At 55.8% G+C, this 23,054-nt stretch overlaps 1 protein-coding gene across 8 annotated transcripts in view; it reads right to left on the bottom strand.

Annotated features, from left to right (window-relative positions):
- Positions 1–23,054, bottom strand: part of LOC138819815 (C-terminal-binding protein 2) — a 125,000-nt gene that overhangs the window by 7,759 nt on the left and 94,187 nt on the right. For 6 of the 8 annotated variants that reach the window (XM_070011365.1, XM_070011363.1, XM_070011364.1 and 3 more), the window contains exons 3-5: positions 22,213–22,370; positions 680–834; positions 441–585 (exon numbers count right to left, since the gene is read on the bottom strand). In XM_070011365.1, the coding sequence (XP_069867466.1) occupies positions 441–585; positions 680–834; positions 22,213–22,270 (358 nt within the window). In that variant the 5' untranslated portion in view covers positions 22,271–22,370. Of the gene's footprint in view, positions 1–440; positions 586–679; positions 835–8,748; positions 10,385–22,212; positions 22,371–23,054 lie in introns of those variants that run through there. The other 2 variants (XM_070011361.1, XM_070011369.1) reach the window with 2 other exon arrangements.

Raw genomic sequence — 23,054 nt, forward strand, 5'->3', positions numbered from 1 at the left:
GGCCATGGAAAACTCAAGGCTCAGCAGCGCGGGCGGGCTGTGGTTTCCTAGCTGGGGGAGGAGGGTAGAGAGGGCTGAGTGCGGCACTCTACCGCCCTGTACACAGGGTGAGTGGCTGGAGCTCCTCCTGTTCCCCGAGTCAGGGGGTACACAGGTTAAGTGGCTGGATCTCCTCTTGCTCCCAGAGAGACTGGGGGTGCTCAGGCTAAGCCTGCCTGAGCCCACGAGTGGGAGGCGACACAAGGTGACCTGTGGCCATGTGCACTCCTGCCTGGGGTGGAGCCCATGGTTTTGTCGTCAGTGTTGGTTGATAGGCTGAGTCGTTGGGGGGGGGGGGGGGGGAGGGGGGAGGGGCCCATGTCATCTGCCACGAGGGACAGCCCCGTCATGAAGCCCTGCAGAGTAGCCACCGCGCCGCGCCAGCGCCAGCCGTCACTCACCAAGCTCGCCGGCAGCCTTGATGTCCACGTTGTCGTAGCCACTGCCGATGCGCACGATGACCCTGAGCGCCTTGAACTTCTCCAGGTCCTCCCTGGTGAGGGTGATGGTGTGGTACATCATGGCTCCCACGGCCTCGTTTAACACCTGCGCACAAAGGCGGACAGGAGCGTTAGGAATCGCGGAGGCTTGGGGAGTTGCTGGGGACTGGCCAGTGATGTCGCGGGGTGGGGCGGCTCACCTTCTCGTGGATCTCCTGAGTGGACTGTGCGTCGCAGAAGGCCACGGTGGCCAGGTCCTTCAGAATAGGCATCTCCACGGTGCAGTCTCTGCCATCCAGCAGTGCCACCAGGGGGCGGGGGTGCAGGGGGCCGTTCATGATCTGGGGTCGGATACCTGCAGGAGAGAGGAATGGCGTGAAACGGGCGGAGCGGGGCTCAGCCGGTGCATCGCAGATGCGTGGCAGCAACTGCCCCGACACTGGCTCGTGGTCCTGAGAGGCCAGGTCTGTGCCTTCATGCTGTGCCTGGCCGCAGGGCAGTTCCCACCCCGGATGCAGTCCTCCCAGTAGTGGTGTGTGTTCCCAGGCTCCTCCCAGTAGTGGTGTGTGTTCCCAGGCTGAAGGTTAACTCTGGGACAAGCTCTTGCAACCCAGAAATCCAAAGAAAACACCTGGGTTGCTCAGCTGAACTGCTCTATTTCCTGGAGTTGGGGGTACACTGAGTCACTGACACCATTCACGGCTGCTCAGACCTGAAGAGGGAGCTGAGAAATGGGACAGCACACTGCTGCACACCACGATCAAGACTCGGGGACTGTGGAGTCCCGAGGGCGCAGCCCCCATCCCCTCACCAGCAGAGACCACAGCCATTGTTTCCCTGCTATGGAACACCAGATGCCCGTCAGGGGGAACCCAAAGACCAAAAAGGTGTGCAGCCTCTTCACCTGGATAGGAGAGGAAGAGAGGCCTATGGGACCCAGGTGCAGGCCAGAAGCACCCTGAGCTGCACTGGGGAGGGAGGCAGGCCTCCAGCCCCCCAGTCGCGCGCTCAGACCTGCGAGGCGCGCAGTGGTGGTGCAATGATAAATGCAAGGAAACGGAGGCTCCCATCGGCTCCCATCCCAGCTCTTTCCTTCTGCAAAGAAGCAAAGAGGACATGTGGGGAGCTACAGGCAAGCAGCCCTCCCAGCTTCCTCCTGGATGAACGCAACAGGCGTGGAAGCAGGCGAAGGTGCGCAGCGCACAAGGCAGGAACCGAGAGCCGGCAGAGAGTGGCGTCCACAGCGTCATCTCATGGATGTTGTTGCCTGGGCGACAAACTCTAGGTTGCCTAGCGACCACCTCCCTCCCTGACTTTGGTGGCCTTTCTCCTTGGTGACACCCAACCTTAGTTGTCCCCTTCAGTGGAAGTTAGACCCTATGTACCCAAGCTCTAACCTAGCAGTGGATTTATTCCAGCTGTAAGACCTTTATAACAAGGCAGGAAATGGAGACAGAAGGGATTGGCCGCAGAGAGGACCCTGGGGAGGCAGAGCGCAAGATGGCGAGGGAAGATGGGAGGGTGAGTGGTAAGATTCCACCACAAAGAACCCTTGCGTGGGACTGCATGGGGCGCCAAGGGGCCCAGCAGATGTCTGGCATGGAGTTAGGAAACAGGCACATGTTCCCAGAAGGAACAGAGCGGAAGGAGGTCAGGCTGCCCTCCCCTGCTGTCCCAGGCTGGATGCTGGATGCTGGGCAAGGCCTCACATGAGCTCCACAATCCAAGACAAACTGCAAGAAGGAAGGCCTCCATCCGAATGCCCGGCCTCCAGAGGACGGTGCATTTAAGACCGAACACAAGGGCTGGGGCTAGGGCTCAGTGGTAGAGCGCTTGCCTAGCACGCATGGAGCCCTGGGTTCCATTCTTCAGTACCACATCCAGAGAAAGTCAGAGGTGGAGCGTTGGCTCAAGTGGTAGAGTGCTAGCCTTGAGCACAGAGAAGCTCAGGGATGGCGCCTGGGGCCTGAGTTCAAGCTCCAGGACTGGAAAAAACAAACACAAGACAGGGCACGAGCTGGATGCCGGGAGTGCATGCCTGTAATCTTAGCTACCTAGGATGCTGAGATCCGAGGACTGGGCTCCAAGCCAGGCTGGTCAGGAAAGGACTGGGGCCAGGTGCAACCACAGGGACAGCGCGGAGCCGTCCCCAGGCACTGCACGCACCGCCGCCAGCAGTCGCTCCAGGAGCGCATTTGCCACACCGCAGGAATTATCCTAAGCTGCGAAACTCAAGATGTGCACAACCCAAACTACACATACACAAAGTGAAAAAAGTAGCGGGGGGCTGGGAAGGTGGCTCAGTGGTAGAGCGCTTGCCTTGCATGCACGAGGCCCTGGGTTCAATTCCTCAGCACCACATAAGCAAAAAGAAAAAAGCTGGAAGAGGCGCTGTGGCTCAAGTGGTAGAGCGCTAGCTGAAGAGCTGAGGGACGGCGCCCAGGCCCAGAGTTCAGGCCCCGCGACAGGACCCCCCCCCCCAAAATAAAGTAGCGGAGCCTGTAGCCCAAGACAGGGCAGCGTCGTCTGCGGTGATCTGCCGTGTGGTATCGCTGGCTGCGGGTCTGGAGGATCCACCGCGCACCGCCCGCTGCCCTGCCCAGCAGCAGCCAGGACTATGGGCACAGCAGCTACAGTGTGCTTCCGGGAGACGCCTGCAGCACAGCCCCAAGGAGGAGCCGAGCTGTGCGTGGCGGTTGACTGGCTCATTTCCTGCTCTCCACAGTGGGCTCCCTGTGAGGTCAAGACCCTGCTCGTATGCACCATGTGATCTCCCCTTCCTAACAGAGACCCAGCAGGCTCAGCGGCAAACACCTCCCTGCACCCCCCCATCCTAAGCGTGGCACCCCAAGTCACTGCTGAGACGATGCTCAGGATTTTACCAGTGACAACATTTGAAACGCAGGAGCCCCAGGAGAAAAGGGGGTGTTCAAGTCTCAAGGTTCTATGGGGTCACTGAGCAGGTGGCCAGGGTGGGTGGGGTCTTCTGACCATCGCCCTGGGGCTCACGCTGTGCATGCAGCAGGGGTGGCAGTGGCACAGAGCCTTTGAACTGGAAGGTTCTGGGCTTTGAACCCAGCTCTGGAAAGGTCACGGGTGGGTGGGCCTCCCAGGCACTGCCCGCTCCTTTCTGGTGGGACACGTTCCGTGCCACATTATTGGACACAAGCTGACTGGCAGTGACGGCTGGAAGGATGGGCCACATCTGTGCACAGCTGTGCCTGGTGCCCTGCCCCTGCCAGCCACTTCCTGTAACTCATCTTCAGTACTTTATCGAAGTTACTGAGTCATGCAGCACCAACGGCCAAGAACACACATGGAAATGGAGGTGTGAGCGATGCAGCAGGGGACGGTGGTCTGCCCCGGCATGAACACACCCCCTTCCCCTGGGCTCCCGACCACCGCCATGGCTGTCACCTCCTCTCGGTCACTGCAGTTGGGCGGCCTGCCTGTGCGGCGGCAGGTCCTGTTCTTCAACAGGGAAGAGGGCACTGGGTGGTGAGCTGAACACACCCAGGTCCACCCAGTGAGCAAGTGTGGCTAGGACTGGTTTCTAGGCCTGTCGACCTCCAGGAGCTGAGCACCCAACCTTAGCCTCTGGCCACAAAGTGGAATAACTGGCCACCCATTCCTATTTCTGAACCTCAGACAAGGGACAGGGACACGGTCCGCCGGGAAGTGTCTGCCCGTGCACACCCATACCCAGCCGCCTGAGGGACGCCCTTCCCACGGGCACCGGAGACAAGCTCAGGGAGCAGGGCTCATCCCAGACAGCAAAACCAACACAGTGAAGTTTGCCTCTGCTCCCCAGAGCTTCCCACGGCAGGCATCTTCCTAGAAAGTCCTGGGCACTGGCACTGGCTGGCGCTCATTCAGACGGAGGTGGAAGCTGTGCTCTGCCGCCCTCAGCAGGGCGTCTGGGGACCAGGGCATCCGTGGGGTTCCGTGGAACGCCTCCTTCCTTTACTGCTGAGACTCGGGCATCGATCCATAGAACCAGTAAGAAGCAATCGCAGTGCCATACTGGCCGCCCCGCCCCGCCCCGTCCCCCAACTGACTGCCCAGAGCGCAGCGGGGCTTCATGGTTTCTCTCCAAAACTGCATGGGAGAGCAAGCCCCGCTCCAAACCCACCCCAAAGCCACAGGCAGCAAACGCTACCACTGCCCCCCAGAGCAACGCTCTGCAAGGGGTCCCTGCGCAAGGCTGTCTTCTGGACATTTCTTCCCGGGCCTTGGAAGGGTGAGTTCTGGCTCACAGTCAGGTATGACGTCAGCACGCCGGTGCTGTGGGCAGAGAAGAGCTGAACAGCTCAGGAAGCTGAGGACAGCACAGGCGGCTCCTGAGCAGCGTGGGGTCCCCCCAGTCTATGTGGGTGAGAGTCTGGGAATGGACCCGAGTCCCTGCAGAGCTCAGGAAAAGGGCCTGGTCTTGGCAGGTCCTGCTGCGGCCGAGGACCCCAGGAGCAAGCAGGCTGCAGCACAAACAGATCCCACCAGGTCCCGCGGCTCTGGGGCTTCTGGTTGAGATGAGGTGGACTGGCCCACTGTCCTTCCAGGAAGAGACCACACGGCTCCCCTCGGGCCTGGGCGGCTCCACGCTTTTCCTCGCCTCCTCCGGGCTGAACACCCATAAAAGCAGCACCGCTGCCCTTCCGTGGCTAGGGCGGCGCGAGGCCCAGCTCCAGGCTGCTGAGAAGCGGGGCTGCTCGGTGGCAGCCGGCACGGCAGCCCTGGCTCTTGGGCAGGAAGATGACCTCTGGGCGTAGCAGCCCCTCCTCGCCTGCCACCTCCCTTAATTCCCAAGACTTCTAAAGCAACCCGCGCTCAAAGCCATTCACAGGAAGACACTGCGAACTCGGGGATTCCTTCACGGAAAAAAATCCCCTCAGGAAGGGAGCGGGGTTCAGAGGTCAGGGTCAGTTGGAGGCAGGAGCACGGGGCGGCCGGCTGGCAGCAACTTCACTAGAACGAGGCCCTGGCCAAGACCTAAGGCAAAAGCAAGCCGCTGTCCCGGGCATGGCGGGGAGATCTGTTCTTCCGCCTGTCACCGCGTTCACAAGCAAGTACTACCCCAACCCAAACAAGAAACAAGATTTATTTTGTACCCTAGATGGAATAGTAAGCTTAATGCTCAGACAAGGTTTTGTGAGGGAACCAGAGGTAGACTAGCCCTGCTCAGACTCGTGAGTAAAATGGGGCTTCATTAACTTTCTTGTTACTGTTACTCTATCTACCTTCCCAGCAGCTGGGATTAGAGGCATGAACCACCACACCAACATAAATCTTTGAAGTGATTTCCTGCTGATGCTAGAAAGCCCATGGAGAAATCCGCACACCTGTCGTCTCTGTTTGGACAGGTCTACCGGGAAGGCTGTGTTCCGGCTGCATCTTTTCCTGCCTTTACCTCTGTCCATTCAGTTTTTCCTGTGTCCTACAGCTGTTGCTGACAGCTAGGCTCAGATCCTCGTGGACCAAAGACCACACAGGAAAATGCCACAGGAGCTTCACCACGAGAATCAGATGGCAGAGTGGCTCAGGGGCCATGCACGGGTCACAAGTGGATGTTTTTCATGGTAAATCTATGGCGAGTCTCCCACTTACTAGCAAGAAACCTGCGAATTCTCCCCTCATGTTCAGGGTGATAAGGAACAGGCGGCCAACCGTGAAAGCTTCCCCACGGCTCTGCTGACCCCTGCATCAGCTGCTCAGATCGCAGGAATGACACAGACCGCTGCTACCGCCTGGGGTCTCCCTGGGACTCCTAATTTAGCAAGGAGCCCCGGGACTGTTTCTCTGCTCTGAACATTCTGTGGTTGGTACTTCAGACCAAGTACACGAAGAGAAACTGGCTCGTGGAAAACGGACCTGTCTCTGTGAAAACTGGCAGGGATGGCAGCTGCTCACTCAAGGCTCCCGGACTGTGAGCTCTGTCCGTGGGTGGGGTGCTCTGTGGGCGGGGCTCTGATGCCTTTGGGGGGAGACACGAAGATGGCTGCCATTGTCTGTATCGCCCTCCCTCCCCACCCCTGGCACACAGGAGCCAGAGCAGCAGCCAACATTGGCTGTGGGTGACCACACGTGACGGCCACCGTGGGAAGGCTTGGCCATGCATGCCAGGCAGCAAAGCGAGTGTGGGAGCGAGGGGGACCCACCAGGCGGTCGCTCATGAAGGTTCAAACAGAACCCAGACAACCCAGCGCATCAGCCTACTTTGCCTTGTTGCTGACTGCCCGGTCAATGGGCTGGGCTGGCAAACACAAGCCTACTGGTTTAAAAAACCAAGGGGTGGGGTGGGGGGACAGCCAAAGCAACTGCAGCAGCAGCAGTAGCAGCAGCAGCAGCAGCAGCAGCAGCAGCAGCAGCGCTATAAACCATCGCCTCTCCGGATGGTCTGAAGGAAGAGAGCTTTCTTCCTTCGGGATGGGATGCCAACACTAACTCGGTAAAGGCTGGTGGTGCTACGGATGAGTAACCCGGCTGTGCGTCAACAAGTAGAGAATGGCGTCTCCAGGCTCAGGAGAGGTGGGCCATGGGTACAGACCTCAGGTCCCTGTGCTTGGCTTAATGAAAGCATTATCTTCTTGGGCACACCGGTACCCAGAACCTGCCCCAGAACCCAGAACCTGCCCCAGCCCAGGGCCCCTGCCCCCTGCCTTTGAGAGAGCAGGAAGCCAAGTACCCAGCCGACCCTTGCCGCGACAGGGTAGCCATCGTGCAACACGGAAAGCACAAGAAGGAACCAAGATGACAATGGGTGCTCCGGGACAGATCACTCGACAGAGAAATTCATCTGCTGGCAGACGTCCTCGGCACTGGCGTGCTGGCACGCACACAAAATCAAAATCAATATCCTTCGGTCTGCAAAAGAGCGTGTTAACAATCACACTCTAAACAGCTTATGAAACCCTCACCCCACACCCAAACAACAGTGAGTGTTTTTGTTAGAAGACACTGCAAAAATAAACAGAAAGGGGGGGGGGGGGAGAGAAGGCAATTTTGCAGGTCCTCCTTCAGCAAAACCTTTCCACGACTTCAAGGAGGAGATAATCTGTGATTATGACCAAACCCTCTGGTTGCTTAGCAACACATAATTAAGGAATATGTTTTCAGATCCGCTTTGCAAGCCCAGCCATTATCAGATGAAATTACTGGAGCAACAAATGTCATCGCCATGCAAATTAGTTGGTTGCAAAGAAAGAATGACTGGGAGAGGAGGAGGCATGGGGCCCTTGGAAAAATTATCCTCGGACTTCCTTCTTAGTACATTAAAAAAAAAAAAAAATCCAGGAAGACAAGCTGGATTCTTTAGGAAGAGTGCACGCAGAGGTTGTGAACCCTTGGGAAGGTAGTGACCTTGGGAAGGTAAAGCTAGGGGAGCAAAAATGGCAGCCCTGACAGGCAGCAGCCAGCTCGCCGGGCACCCGTGCACGGAAAGGTTCCGGGAGAGCTGTCTGCAAGGCAGCGCTCCACTCACGCCAGATGCCCAGGAAAACACGGCAAGTAATCTAAAAGAACTGTTTTCTAAACTGTGTCGGGAGGCAGATAATGGACATATTTTCGATTTCCAGTCAAGAGTTAAAATACAAGAAACCTAATTGCTCAGAGGATGATTAACAACCACAACCCACAAAAGACGTGTGATCAGTTACATTTGGTTCACGCTTTGAAGAAATCCATCTAGCACGGCTCGGATTTTCCTCAACCTGGTAATACGTTCTTCCCTACGAGCAAGCAGAATTCCCAACTGTATTTTCCCAGATGAGAGACTAAATATGTTTTTGAAACAGTGAGTTCTAAGGGATTTCAACATCTTGCCTTGTTTAACCCACAAGTGTGGAAATACACACATTTTTATCTCTGCGGCGGGTAATCGCTGCTTTTCGCAGTGTGTGTGGGCACTACAGAGGTGTGCGCCTCCACACGCTCAAACACCCCGCCGTCTCCAAAGCCACTCCACGGAATCCGCAGAATTACCCCTGAGCACCAAACCAGACGGCCTGATTCGAGACTTCTGAGCCACCAGGAAGACAGCTACACTTCCAGACCATACAGGGACATCCGCCCATCCACCAGGGCTGGAAAGGGGCTGCTACGCCAGGGGGTAGGCCCATTGCCCGGAAACTGGCCACAGCAGGACTTTCTGGTGTGTGGGGGCCTGTGTGGAGCCCCTGGGGAGCACCCCCCCCCCGGCCCCTGCGTGTGCTCCGGCCTCTGCACCCTCCCCGGCTGCTCGAGCACCCAGCTGAGTGTAGTGGGAAGGACAGGTTACTTGGTTCCGTGGCGAGCATGGTAGAGACGATGATGGGAGCTCCGGTCCGCCGGGCCACCTTCTGGTACGGAGAGTGAGGCGTGTGGAGGCTTTGGCTGGCGGGCGGCGGCGCGGCGGGCTCGCTGGGGGCGCTGGGCTTCCGCGGGAGCTGGGGGCTGCCGTGGGGGCTGGGCAGCGGGGAGGCGGCCACACTCCGCTCCCGCTTCAGGAGTTCCATGGGCACGGTGTATGAGGTGGAGTAGGCTGTTCGGGGGGCTGGGTGAAGGGGGGCCAGGGGGCCGGGGTGAGTCAAGGCCACCCCAGCCTGGGGTGGGTAGGAGGGGCTCAGCCGCACGGTCAGGGCGCAGGGGGTGGGAGAGCTGTAGCCGGGGTTGGGGGGGAGGAGGGGAGCAGAATACGTGGCCGCTGTCTCCAGGAGGTGCTGGGAGGGAGCACTGGCAGGGCGGCGGGCCAGGTCTCCGGGCCGGGGGGCCTGCAGGGGCCCCGGCGGCAGCTGGGCCTGCAGGGCGGGGTCCCCGGGCAGCGGCTCGCTCCGGTGGCTGAAGCTGCTGGACCGGGCCCGGGGTGGGGGGCCGGCGCGGCCCTGTCTCCGGAGCTGCATCTCCGCCCTGAAGCTGCCGGCCAGGCGGCTCAGGACGCGGGCCTGGCCCAGGTTGGGCGCCACGGCCTTGGCGTCCGCGTCCTCCAGGGTGGCCAGGACGGCCGGGCAGTCGAAGCCTTGCTGCAGGAGGGCGGCCAGCGTGGTCTCCGCCACCCCTTCCGCCCGCAGCAGCGCCAGGAACTCAGGCGGCACGCTCCTCCTGCCCCCGGGGCCCGGCAAGGCGCACAGGTCCGCTTCGCACTCGTAAGGCAGCTTGGAGGGGAGGACGGCCTCCCGCGCGGGCCCATAGCCGCGGCTGCTGTCAGAGGCGGCCGCGGCCCCGGGGTCCACCACCAGGCAGGTGGGGGCCGCCTGTCTGGCGGGGGTGGGGTCCGCAGGCCTTTCACCGGCATCACTGTACAGCTGGTTGGAGGGGTAGGCCGCTGCCTCCACCCCAAGCCGGGGGTCGGGCAGCTCCCTCCCGTACCGCCCAGGAGACGGCGCCCTGCCCGGAGGCCGTGGGCCCGCAGGCCCCATCTTCCCCCCGGGATCTCGGTACAGGTGACTGGCGTCCTGCAGGACGGGCACCTGGCCTGGTAGCTGCTCCCACGGCCCTCGGCTGCCCAGCGCTCCGTAGGCGGGCACCGCACGGCTGACTCCCGGGTCCCGAAAATAGGGAGGAGGCTCCTTGGACAGCCGGGTCCCCCGGGCCGCCTCGCTGTAGAAGTCCTGGGGCAGGAGCGAGCTGCGGCCGGACATGGCGGCCTGGCGGCCGTCGTAGAAGGCCAAGTCGGGCAGCGGGCCCTTCCTCGTGGCCACCGAGTTGTAAAAGGCCTCCCGGTAGAGGAAAGGCTCGGCAGGCCCCGGCAGGGCAGCGTCCAGCGCCCGGTGGCTCGGCGGGTCCCCCCAGCCCCCCTCTCCGGGGCCATACGTCAGGGAGCTTCTCCTCCCCGGAGCCCGCGGGGCGTCCGCATTCTCCCAGGGGCCCTCGTACCAGCCGGCGGCGTCCCAGCTCTGAGAGCGCCCGACGCTGCCGTGCCTGCTGGGAACCGGCATCGGCGGGGTGCACGGCGGCGGCCAGGCAGGGAGGAGGCCTCGTTCTCAATCTTCGGCCACATCCATCAACACCAGACCCGACAGAACGCCGGCCCGCCCGAGATGGCTGCAAGCACCAACGGGCGCTTTGTGTTTCAAAGCCCAGCCTCAATTATTAATCCTCTGAAACCTTAGTAGGCTCAACAGCAGACTCACGGTCCCTTTGCCTGGCTTCGCCCGGCCGCGGGCCCCGGGGTCTGCCTGCCCGGCTCAGGCCCAGAAAGGAGCCGGTGCTGGAGCCTGCCTGTCCGCTTCCCGGCTGCAGGCTCACAGGGACCTCTGCTTCCTCAGTGTGGGGATTAGGAGCTAAATAAAACCCCTAAAGCTTTTGTTCCATGTGACATCTCGTCAGACTGATGGAGCCGGCGGCCTGCGCCGGCCAGGCCTCCCGCAGCAGCTGCGGCTTATCCCACACCGCCGCGGAGGTGCTTTTAGGACAAGCCCCCTCCCCCCGCTCTCAGGCATGCTCCCCAAGTATGGACCCCACAGCCGCCAAGGGAGACTGCTTGGATGCCAGTCCAACCCTAATCCCCCCATGATGAAGCGTTAATCCGGCACACACAGCTAAGAACAAACACGGTGCGGAGGGAAGGAAAGCCTGCTGTAGGCTGCGAGCAGGCCAGGGGCTGGGAGAGGCAGGCCAGGTCTGCAGCCTGAGCTGGGGGCTGTGGTTATGAACCACATGGTTACACTGCTTACACCCGCATTCCTTCCTTTCCCTATGATGGCGAATCATTCTGTCACGCGTGCCTACGGAACCTAGCAGCTGGGGCAGGAGATTAAGCCATCCTGTGCCCTCTGCCAGGCAATGCGCCACAACATCAAAGATGGTCGTCTGGAAGCCACTGGAAGCGCACCCCTCCTCTGCAACTTAGCAGGCAAGTGCCTTCGCACGAGTCACACTGCACTTGCTGCACAGATAGGGTCTCCAAGCTTTCATCACAGCCAGACTTGGACCCCCCCCCCCCAAGTAACTGAGGTTATCGTGTGAGCCACCGCACCTGACTAAACTTTTTTTTTTTGCCAGTCGTGGGGCCTGAACTCTAGGCCTGGGCGCTGTCCCTCAGCTCTTCAGCTCAAGGTTAGCACTTTTACCACTTGAGCCACAGCGCCACTTCTGGCTTTTTCTGCTTATGTGGTGCTGAGGAATCGAACCCAGGGCCTCATGCATGCAAGGCAAGCGCTGTACCACTGAGCCACCTTCCCAGCCCCTGACTAAACATTTTTAAATGAGGTAGTATGTGCATCTGTGGCCATCACATCCAGGACAGTGTGGCTTCACTGAGTGTCTCTTAACCAGAGGTCTAAGTTCAAACCTGACTACAGAGAAAGAGGTGATCGCTGGATGCAGTGATGTGCAGTTACAGCGCAGGAACTGCAGGCGCAGGGCAGTGCTACGCCGTCCCTCCCCCCGCACTGGGTCCAGACGAAACGTGGGGCACACAGTGCTTTATACCCCCCGAACACTGCTGCTCTGTCTCTGAAGCTGAGCCACCCGTCTGACTTCTGGCCGGGTGAGCACCAGCTTGATGAGATGACCCCCGTTCCGCACAGAGCATCTGCATGGGGCCCACGCCGCGGTCAGAGCCCCCACGGCTCACACTCGTGACCCTGGGTACCTGGGAGGCATCATTTGGGGCACTGTGGCCAGGGAAGGAAAATGAAGGTTTTCAGATTTGCACTCAGTCAATAGTGTGTTCCTCTCATCTCCAATGACACCGGGAAGGGAAGCACAAAGTTAGGAGGACCACAGCCTGGTCAGACTCCATTGTGAAAAGGACCAACTATTACAAGGGACTAGAGGCTTGAATCAAGTGGTAGAACACCCACCTGGCGAACGCAAGGCGGAACGCAAACCCCGCACCGTCTTTTCCTGTCTTCCCGGTACATGCGCAAACCAACTGGAAAATGCCCTGCTGGGTGGCAAACGGACCAAAACTCACCACCCCACATCCCCAGATGCCCGAAAGGGTGGGGGGAGGTTAAACGGAAGACGCTGCCTGTAAAATGCTGCATCTCTGCACACACTGTCCTCACGGTGCCAGTGTCTGCCATCTTTCCACTGGCGGGCAGAAAAGGCCAGGCAGGCGCAGATACATGCGGGCATCCCACAGCGCATCCCGGCCTGAGGCTGGGCTCACCCAGACCCACCAAGACAGGAAAATGTTCACAGAGCCCCTGACTGCACAGACGCCGGCCTTTCCCGTCACCACATATCCCGAACCAGGACGAATTGCCGCGAGCGGCCCCGAAGGGCTGGCACAGGCCCAGGGCGCCCTCTTGACCAGTTCTGAAGCCCAGCAGAGCCTCCTCCCCTCCAGACAGTCCTTCCGGGAATGAGGACAACTTCAGTTTGGGAGGGGGACACGGCTGCTGCCCCTTGCAGGACACTCAGACCAGAGACAAGATGGCCGAGTAACTCCTGCAGCCCAGCCCAGGCGCCTCGTCATTTCCTCTTCTATTTCAGGGAACCCACAAGCCCCACGGGGAAGAGTGGCTCTCCAGTGTCAGGGGGAAGGGCTCCCCAACTTAGGATAGCTCTGCCCTTCCAGGGAGAGAACACTGTCACACAGCAAGTAGGATCCCCTCCCGCCCGCCTGCCGTGCCTCCGCGGTCACTGGCCATACTTCTTGTGAGGCACAGCTGATGAACGCAGCAGCCCCTTCAGAGAGCTGGGTCGTGCCAGAGCTATCGCGAGACCGCTGTGGGACGTGGCTTTCCCTCAGGGTGGCGCTCCGGGCCGTACCAGTTACTGCCAGTGTGTTCAGCACAGTCCTTAAATGCCTAACAAAACACCACATCGGTGCCTGGCCGCCGGCTCAGAGCGGGTAGCGGCGAGGGTGTGGTGGGCCGGGTCACCTCTGCCGGAGAACCACGGGGCCTGGACTGGCTCTCGGGCCTGTTCTGCTTGGCAGCTACCAGAGCTCCCGCAGCCTTGCTGCTGGATTCCACAAACATTATGACAGATGCTTCCCGCCGGTCGGGAGAAACACCCGCCCCGGAGCTCGGGAGCCACAAACACTCTGGCAGGGTTTTATCCCCCCTTAAACACTTTACAATCGCCCAGAAAGGACTGCTGTTCTAAACATCTCCCTCTCTCTCTCTCTTTTTTTTTTTTTGATTAGTCATGGGTCTTGAACTCTGAGCTTGGGCGCTGTCCCTCAGCTCTTCAGCTCAAGGCGAGTGCTCTACTGCTAGAGCCACAGCACCACTTCCGGATTTCTAGTGCTTTATTGGAGATAAGATCTCGCAGACTTTTCTGCCCGGGCTGGGTTTGAACCATGATCCTCAGGTCTCAGCCTCCTGAGTAGCTAGGATTACAGGCGTGAGCCACCAGCGCCTGGTCTAAACATCTCTCTTTTAAAGGCAAGATGGAAGCGATCTTGGAAAGAGTAAATCCTATGGACTTGAACTTTCAATGCTACAAGGATCCACAGAAAAGTTCATACAATAAAAATAAGATTGTCAAAAGAAAAAAAGATCTGATAATAAAGAAAAGACACTCAAACTCTCCGGCAGACAAGATAAACACAACAAAAAGCTAACTGGGGAAAGCCCAAATAGCTAAGACATGCAAGCAACATCTGCACAAAGCCCATTTCCTGTGAAATGTAAGGCAGAGGTTCACAAGTGCAGAGACCTCCAGAGATTCAGACCACCCCAGGCCAGTTCAAGATGGGAGAACATGAGACCAGCCAGGAACCCATGCTCCACAGAGCAGCCCCCAGACCCAAACAAGCATCTCATGTCTGACTGGGCTCATCAGAAGCCCACACTAACTTGCCGGGATGTCAGTCCCTGGACCACTGCAGAACAAAGATTTCTGGGAAGGGCGGCTCTGAACCTGCAGGCAGAAACCAGAAGCTCCCAAGGAGGTGGTCCTGGGCTTGCCCATCAGCAAGATCGTCTCCCCACAACTCCCATCCCCGCAGCTCCCCAGAGACACTGCTGAGGTCAGTGGGTTCCACACTGTTTTCCGGCTGAAACGGCCAAAAATAGGCCTATGATAAACCCACTTCCTCCTTTGGAATGTGGAGAGAGGCCATGTAGCTTTTCTGTTAAGGTGTTTACATTTGAAAACTTTTCTAGCTTTGAAAAAGTCCTTTCATTGTCCATCCAATATTATCTACCAAAGTAATTTGTTAATCTAACTACAAAATGGGAAGGTGGTGGGGGGGGGGGCAGGGGAGAGCAACATTAGTAAAACAGTCACAGGAAGTCTGGTGTTTTAAGTTTTTATCTTCGGGTGGAACCCAAACTTCATTTACACAAGTGCTCATGTGAATTATATACTCAGACCTCCAACCCCATTTAATTCTAGCTTTGAGATAGGGTATTGCTTCCTTTGCCCAGGCTGGACTTGAACTCATGGTTTTCCAGTCTTGTTCCAAGTGGCTAGGATGAATGAGAGGCCTGTCCTGTGTCTTATACCTGGTGTTCCTGAGGGTTTATTAAGGCAGTCACGTGGGATTGATGGGAGGCCACGGGCCGTGTGGATGTGCAGAGGACTGCTCTGTCCACGCCGAGGCGCCCTTTCAAGGTTAGCCATGCTCCGAATGATTCCAGCCCTTGTGGGGCTCATCAGCTTAACCACTTAATAAAAGCAAAGGCACACGCGTCACCTCGTCACCTCGAGCCAGCTTCTCGTGGCACTGTCAAAGTTCCTGAGCCGCAGTTGTACGGGCTACACTTGACTCACACTTGAAGCCCTGGATGCCCCGTGCTGAGCCACACCTGTGTGTCAAGGCGCCCTGAGCACAGGGCAAAGTCCACAAAGTCCGCCTCACCCCTGTCCCACAAACACTGCCATCCACGCAGGTGAGAAGATAACCCGGAATCACCCGGGGACGGCAGCCGCAGGGGCAGACCGGCGTGCCGCGCCGCGCCAGCACCCCACGGAAGTCCCAGACCCCACAGCACACATCAATGCGTGAGACAGGCCCCGGCCTGGGTAAAGAGGAGGCAACAGCCATGGGCCTTCCCCAGGGTGAGGGGGAAGCCACAGCTACGCCCTGTCAGACAAGCCCCTTCCCAGGACTGCGTAGCAGCCACGTCTCCACAGCAGTGCTGAGGAGCAGTGGAGAACATTCTTCCCACATCTGACACTGCCCGGGAGCACAGGGAGCACAGGCAGCCCTGGCCTAACAGTTGGGGGGGGAAGGGGGGAGCTGTGAAGACGCCTTAAAGACACAAGGGCTGATGTCTCCTTCCACAAGGCGTGGCTCCCTCCCCCTCTCCGGGTGCCATGGGAAGGGAAGGACTCTCGGCACATCCAAGCAGGTTGTGAGAACCAAGACTGAGACTACTCTGGGTGAGACACGAGGGCCGAGGGCAGAGGGGGGCGAGGTCTTTGTGGGTGTGCAGACGGGCACAGATCATTTTCCCTCCCCTCCTTTTGGGAACCCAGCCCGCCCAGTGCTCCCGTGTCAGAAAGGGCCACGAGGCTTCTCTGGAGAGGGAGCACTCTTCGAACCCTGCCTGGGCTTTACTCCGACACAGCCACCCATTCCATTCCAGGACATACCAACTGAGGTTGTGACCAACGTGACCTCTCACTGCATGCTTGAATGCCTGCAAGTTGTCTACAAGGAAAGCGGGCGAGTTCCTGGGAGATGAGCGTGTCCTCAAATACTCACTAGGCCTAGAATGTTCTTGGAAGCCCGGAACCTTCTTGGCACCTGTGGGGACACTGCCTGCAGGCATGGCGTACACACAGCTACTGTCTAAGCGTGGAGATGCTGCTGGAGGCGCCGACTGCTCCAAGGGAAACAGACCAGCCCCGCACACTTCCGTGTGAGGAGGAAATGCGTCTGCTAGGGCTCTGCAGGCTGGGGATGCCACCTGGAGGCCCAGGTCTGAGCTGAGGATGGGGGTGTCACCATGGGAGCAGGACACAAGCCAGCAGAACTGATGGAAGGCAACACTGCACTCAGCCCAGACCTGATTCAACACACCACATGCCTGAGCTCCAGAGCCGACTCCAGCGGTCCCAACACGCGGCCGCAGAGCCTTTAAGAACAAAGAACCCACCCACCAGCAACCAACAGGTACAAAAAGAAACTTACTTTTTGGTGCCCATGCCGAGCACATGAACTCAGGGTGTGGGCACTGTCCCTGAGCTCTTTTTGCTCAAAGCTAGCACTCCATATCTGGCTTCTTGGTAGTTAAACAGAAACAGGACTCTCAAGGACTTTCCTGCCTGGGCTGGCTTTGAACCATGATCCTCAGATCTCCGCTTCCTGAGTAGCTAGGATGACAGGTGTGAGCCACTGGTACCTGGCCTCTATTGACAAATGGTCAACAGAGAATTAACCAAGCTTCCTGAGTAGCTAGGATGACAGGTGTGAGCCACTGGTACCTGGCCTCTATTGACAAATGGTCAACAGAGAATTAACCAAACACCAAAATGATCCTCAGAGGCCCAGGAATGGGCTGATGTGGCACGGACACACTACTACCTATGAGTGTGAACAAGGTAGGCAGCCCCTAAGGGAGGAGTATGTGGCTCCAATACTGAACACCACGGCTAGGTAAGGCAATGCAACTTTGATCCCTCGCAAAGAATTGTATTCCTGTTTGTAACTGTTTCCTTACCTGTACACTAGGGGGCATTATGCTAGTATGTTTATTTGTGCTATGAAATCCAGCCATGACTAGTTGACTATTGTATATTTATACAGCTACTGTAATTAGAGCTAATCACTTAATTACTGGAAATGTGCATAATTGCCTGATCCCAACGTATAATTAAAATGTATAGCAACATTATAAATCCCACATTTAAAAAAAACCCTACTTTTGGGGGGCTTAAACAGATTAGAAATGATTGGGAGTGTGCAATACCACGGGCTTCCATACTGTTTCTCTACAAGATGCAACAAATAGCCATGGTTTAATGCATTCAAGAAAGGAGAAACAAAACTTACCCAGAATAAATGATAAAAAAAAAAAAAAACCAAACTGAAACAAAAAGTAATTCTGACCAAATCTGTGCACTCTGATCTTCCTCTAGGGAGAAAACCCAGCCATCTGGGGGAGGTGTCAGGTGGGGCTGCTCCCAAGGGACGCCCACCAGCCCCATGCCAGCGAAGCCTGGTGCGTTGGCACTGGGCTCCCTTGCTGACCCGGGGTTGCATCTCCTTTTCAGATTGGCTTTCTGCGGGATATTTTACCGAGATGTGAATCTGCAGTGGTATTTTCCATGAAAGAAAGCCATAGGGAAATGTTCTCACATCCACCCCAGGCTTTTTCTTTGTGGCTCTAATTTTTGAAAAGTGACAAAGGTGACAGGGAACAGCTATTGGTCACTTCATTTTGTTCTGTCCTTAGGAGTCCATGGGTGAGGAACGGTAAGCTTGCTTCTTTTGTGGCAATGATGGCTTGAGTTTGAACTCAAAGGAGGGAACTCTTGAGCCACGTCTGCAGTCCTCACCACTGGTCAATTAAGAGTTCACATCACCCACCACTGAGTTAGATTAAAGGGGATGATCAAAGCTCAACTTAGCTTTCTATTATCTCCTCTTACAGAACTTATGTATCTACTTGCCCCATCCCACCAAGTTGCATCTCTGATAGCCACAGTACTGTGTTTAGTCGATGACAGCATAAACTCACAGTTAGAAGGGTAACAAAAAGCCACCAGCAGGTGGTACAATGTTATCTAGTATGCACCAGGCCATGGATTCAATTCCTGACATCACCAACCAAACGTACAGCAGAAGGCATTACAACATTGCGGGGGCATGCTCCTGTAATACAAGATCTGAGGCTGAGGCGGGAAGATCTTGAGCTCAAGGTTATGCTGAGCTACGTGGTGAGATCAAAGTCACAGCAAAGATGTTCTAAGATTGTGTTCAAGGATCATGACACCAGGGCTGTGGCAAAGCTGGTCTGGGTCACTCGAGAGGCTGAGGGTGACAACCAGAAGAGACATGCCCCTCCTCCCCAAATCGCTCAGTGGATGTGGCCAACCGATGAGCTCTGGCATGATCCACAAGATAGTCAGACTTTGCCTGGCACCATTACAATGCAACACATCAGCTGTGTCAGCAAACCGAAGAACCCCTGCACCATACATCAGATAAATCACACATCACAAACAGACGTCTGCACTCAGATTCTGACCAGCCAGTGCTTTCAAAGCCTGCTCCCCAATTATTTTTATACAAGAGCACTTGAGGATTGTTTTGATAGCCGGTTATCAAGAAAAGGCAGAGCACAAATTACAAATATCAAAATAGAAAGGTTGTTTGAAAACGACACATTAAGACCTGGCTTTTGGGTCATCATGAAAGAGCTGTTCAGTTTCAGCTGACTTTAATGGAACCCCAAAGACTTCAGCGGTGCCCTCCTTTCAGCAGGGTGCTCCAGGCCTCATCCCATATTGAATTCTGAATGCATACAGGCATGAAGCGTTTGCTTTAGCTCTGTGTGTGTGTGTGTGTGTGTCGTGCACGCACGGGCACACATGTAAATAGAGTACTGGGACTCAGTGTACTCTTGCTCAGCTTGCTTACTTATAGTTAACACTAGGCCACTTAGGTCACACCTCCAATCCAACTTTTTTTGCTGGTTAACTGAAGAAAGATAGCTTATCAGATTTTTCTCTCTGGGCTGTATTCAAACCGTGATGACCGGATCTCAGCCCCAAGCCAGCCCAGGCAGACAAACGCAAAAGATTCATCTCCAATTAAACAGTAAAAAGCCAGAAGTACAGTTATGGCTCAATAAGTACAGCAGCAGCCTTGAGGAGAAAAGCCAATGGAGAGCAAGAGACTGCAAGTTCAAGCCCAAGTACTAGCACAAAAATCTGAACTAAGCAGAATGGGGATGGGAAGGTGGCTTAGTGGCAGAGTGCTTTCCTTGCATGCATGAGGCCCTGGGTCCAATTCCTCAGCAGAAAAAAGCCGGAAGTGATGCTGTGGCTCAAGTGGTAGGGCGTTCGCCTTGAGCTGAAGAGCTGAAAGAGTGCTCAGGCCCAGAGTTCAAGCCCCACAACCGGCAAAAAAGAGAACTAAACAGAGCGATGGGTTGTGAGAACTCAGATGGCAGCAGTCCTCTGGGAGAAGTACTGAACAGGGGTGATGCTCAGGGGAAATGACAAAGCCTCGTCCAGTCCAGAATCCCAGGGTTGGGACTCCGCACTGCAGTGTAGTCGGTGCGTGCACATGCTAACTGTAAGGAAACCAGTAAGCAGAAAGACAAAACCCCAGAGTGGATGGGTGTCCACAGGGAGGGGGCTTCCGGGAAGCCATCGCTGGGAACACAGGAAGCACCCCTTGGGCACGGGCTATCATGACAAGACTCACTGGACATCCGTACCCAAAACTCCACAAGTGGTTTAAGGTTGACAAGAAGGATGTTTACGTGTGTGTACACGTGTGCGCATACGTGCACGGAAGTATCCTAGTAGTACAAGGACCTCTTGTAGAACAAACAGCCAAATCCATGAAGATGATCTGACAGAAAAAGCCAGAGAGAACAGCAGTTAAGCAAACAGCCAGCTGGCCAGTGTCTTGCTGGAGGCAGTTGTAAAATGACCGCCCACCTGTACAGAGCTCTGAAAGGTGTCACAGCATCGGCGGTTCATACACATTAGGACTGCTAGTAAAAGCACACTGGGCCAGCCACTACCCTAGCCCAGACAGCAGGATGGCGGGCGGCGGGATCACAGAAAAAAAGTTCTTAAATCATAGGAAGTGGCTATCAAGGAATTGAAAAAGCACAACTGCTACAGTTTCTGTAGTATCCTGCACATACAGATAAAGATGACACAGAACCTTCCATTATAAAAATGTTCTGGTCTCCAAGTCTCACTTCACAGATGTAGGGAAGCATGGATGCATGCTGGGGACAGCCTGAAGTCCCCGGCAGGAGGCCTCCGCTGGAGTGCGTGGCTGGGTGGGTGGCTAGGATTCGCCCGGAGGCCTGGCTCACCTCATACTGACCTTGACCCACTAAAGCTTCACAGAAACGAATATGGCAGCTCAACAGATCCTCCAGAGAGGATATGAAGCACCTCATTAGAAATGGGCAGTTGTTTTCTTTTATTAACTTATTTTTTATTATCTTTAAATAGCTGTACAATTATCTTTAAGTAGTTCAACAATTCAATGTCAATTTATGAGTAGAAGACATCATCTTATCAGCTCTTCTCTAACTCCCTTCTGTCCCAACCTGGGTTTCCCAGTTCCATTCTCACTGGTGTACATTGACTATATGATGTAATCACCCGCCATGTCCCCACTCGTGAACCCTGCTCCCCCTTAAATCCCTCTCCCTGCAGACAACACATGTTTCAGCTTCCTAGTATTCACTTTGTTCAACTGTCAATTGTTCAAAGGGATTAGGTCATGGGAAGTCACCCCTTCATAGACCATACTTTATAGCCAGTTTAATGGGGAAGTCACAACGGAGTCCAAATTCTAGAATGGTCTACAAACCAACTGGCACCAAATCTCCTATTATGCCAATGCTGCTGGAAGTCAAAAAGCCTACGGGGATTATGTGACACTCTCCTTAGACTCCAGAGCTGTGACATCAATATGCAACCCTTGATGACATAAAACCAAAACAGTGAAAGCCAAAAGTGTGGACATATGAATGGGAACATGTATCACATGATGCTGAGGACGGTTATGCTATTGCAAGCTATTTTGGGGATTTTTGTTTTTGGGGGGAATCATCCATTCATCACCCCCATACACACACACACACACACATTTTATATATATATATATATATATATATATATATATATATATATATATAGAAACAAAGCAAATGGTATCCATGGACAAATGTGAGTGAACAATACATTAGTGTTCATTGTGCTATTTTATATCAAGCTTTCTGTGTTTTAAAACAATTTATAAAACCCGTCCACACCATCTTCCCATGGCAGGAGCCCAGGGATTTCTCAGTGATACAGTTCGTTCCATAGAAGAATGTCTTGGAGGTCTCTGGCTCAGATGGCCAGAGATACACCTACTTAAAGGATGCAATTCCATGGGGTACCTGCAGGGGGAGCAGGAAGGTGAATATTCCTGCCCCCAACCCAAGCTACTCTGGGAGCATGGTGGCACAGGTGGGGCTCCAGGCTGGCCTCAAGTTTCCTCAGCAGGAATCCCTACAGGGAAGTCACTCAACACCCCCCAGCCGAAGCTAGCCCCCCCTCCCCCCGCACTGATCCTGGGCTGGCAGGGCTCACTTAACCTCCAAGCCCCACACTCTGGATGCCTGGGCACTCACTAATTTAGGATGGTATTGCGTCAACATTTTAGAATTCTATCCCCAGGTTTCCATTAGATTTTAATCAGGCTTATTTTCCCCCCTTTTTATGAGTAAATACTTCCAGGTATTTTCAAACATTACCAGGGACTGGGGCACACCGCGAGGGGCAGTGCTGGACTCCTCAGGGAAATCTGAGCGTTCACTGTTTTAAATGTCTTAATTTAAAACAGATAAAAAAATCCAGAAACCCCAGGAAGTTAAAAAAAGCAAAGCAAAGCTGGAGCAGATATCCAGCGGCTTTCATATGCAAAGCAATCCTGGGTGAAGGGAAGGAAAGGGCCTGCCCCCTCTTCCTCCTCCTAGAGGGCGACGCCCTGTCCTACGAAGGGCAGGCTCAGTGCCAGCACAGCCAAGGGCATGGGGGGGGGGCGCTGGCAGAGGGGTGCAGTGGGAGGAGGGGCTCCTGGCAACAGGCAGAGTCTGGAACAGACCTCGGATGACCTGAGGGAGGGGCCACATGTCTTTTGTGGAAAACCGCCAACCACGCTGGCTCTTACCTTCACAAATCCTGTCCAATCGCTGTCGCTTGACTTTGTGCTTATCCACAAGGGCCATTCTTTATCGAACTTTGCAACTCTGATTCAAAAGGCAAAGCGGTCCTCTAAGAATTTAGGGGAACTCGCAGGAGTCTGCGTGCATTACGCCACTATGCACCCTGAAACAAGGAGAAAAGAATCCTTACTCTCTGGAGACCTCCAGGACACAGGCCAACAGGTCAGTCAGGACTTTGCTGCCACTTTCTACCAGGGGACCTGCCATCTGGGCGCTCGGAGCGGGCTCCGCTGTCCTAACAGTGGTGGAGGGGGCTCCCAGACCCTGCCAGCAAACCTGCCTCCTTCCAGGCACCAAAGCAAGCAAGCTGCACACCCGAGACATTGCCGCTTGTTTCTGAAAGCAGCAATGGTGGCGCAAGAAACTCATGCTCATAACTTCAGGCCATCAACACTGATTTCCAGCCAACCTCCACTTAGTGATTTGTACTCCAGGGCCAAAAACCAAGCAACAGCGAGCAGGCCGAGCGACCATGGTGGAGCACAAGGCAGCAGGTCCACCTTCCAAAAAAACCACACAACTCCAGGGTCCTGGGGGCCCTCAGCACGGCGCAGAGTTCTCCGGGCTACAGGGGTAACGCGAGGGGGGGTAACGTGGGGGAATGTCTTTGATGCCCTCCCATCCCCACAGTTACCAGGCACCTGTGCTACATCTATTTACGGAACAAACGCATCCATCCAGGTGGCTCTGTAGAGGCAGACACCCACTGTGGCTAGACACTGCTACAGAACTACTTTAAAGGACGCTGATGGGGACCGGGAGTGGCAGCTTCAGCTGAGACCTTGCT

The sequence above is a fragment of the Dipodomys merriami genome, unplaced genomic scaffold, assembly GCF_024711535.1.
Source record: "Dipodomys merriami isolate MVZ:Mamm:240054 unplaced genomic scaffold, mDipMer1.0.p SCAF_82, whole genome shotgun sequence".
NCBI classification, from domain to species: Eukaryota; Metazoa; Chordata; class Mammalia; order Rodentia; family Heteromyidae; genus Dipodomys; species Dipodomys merriami.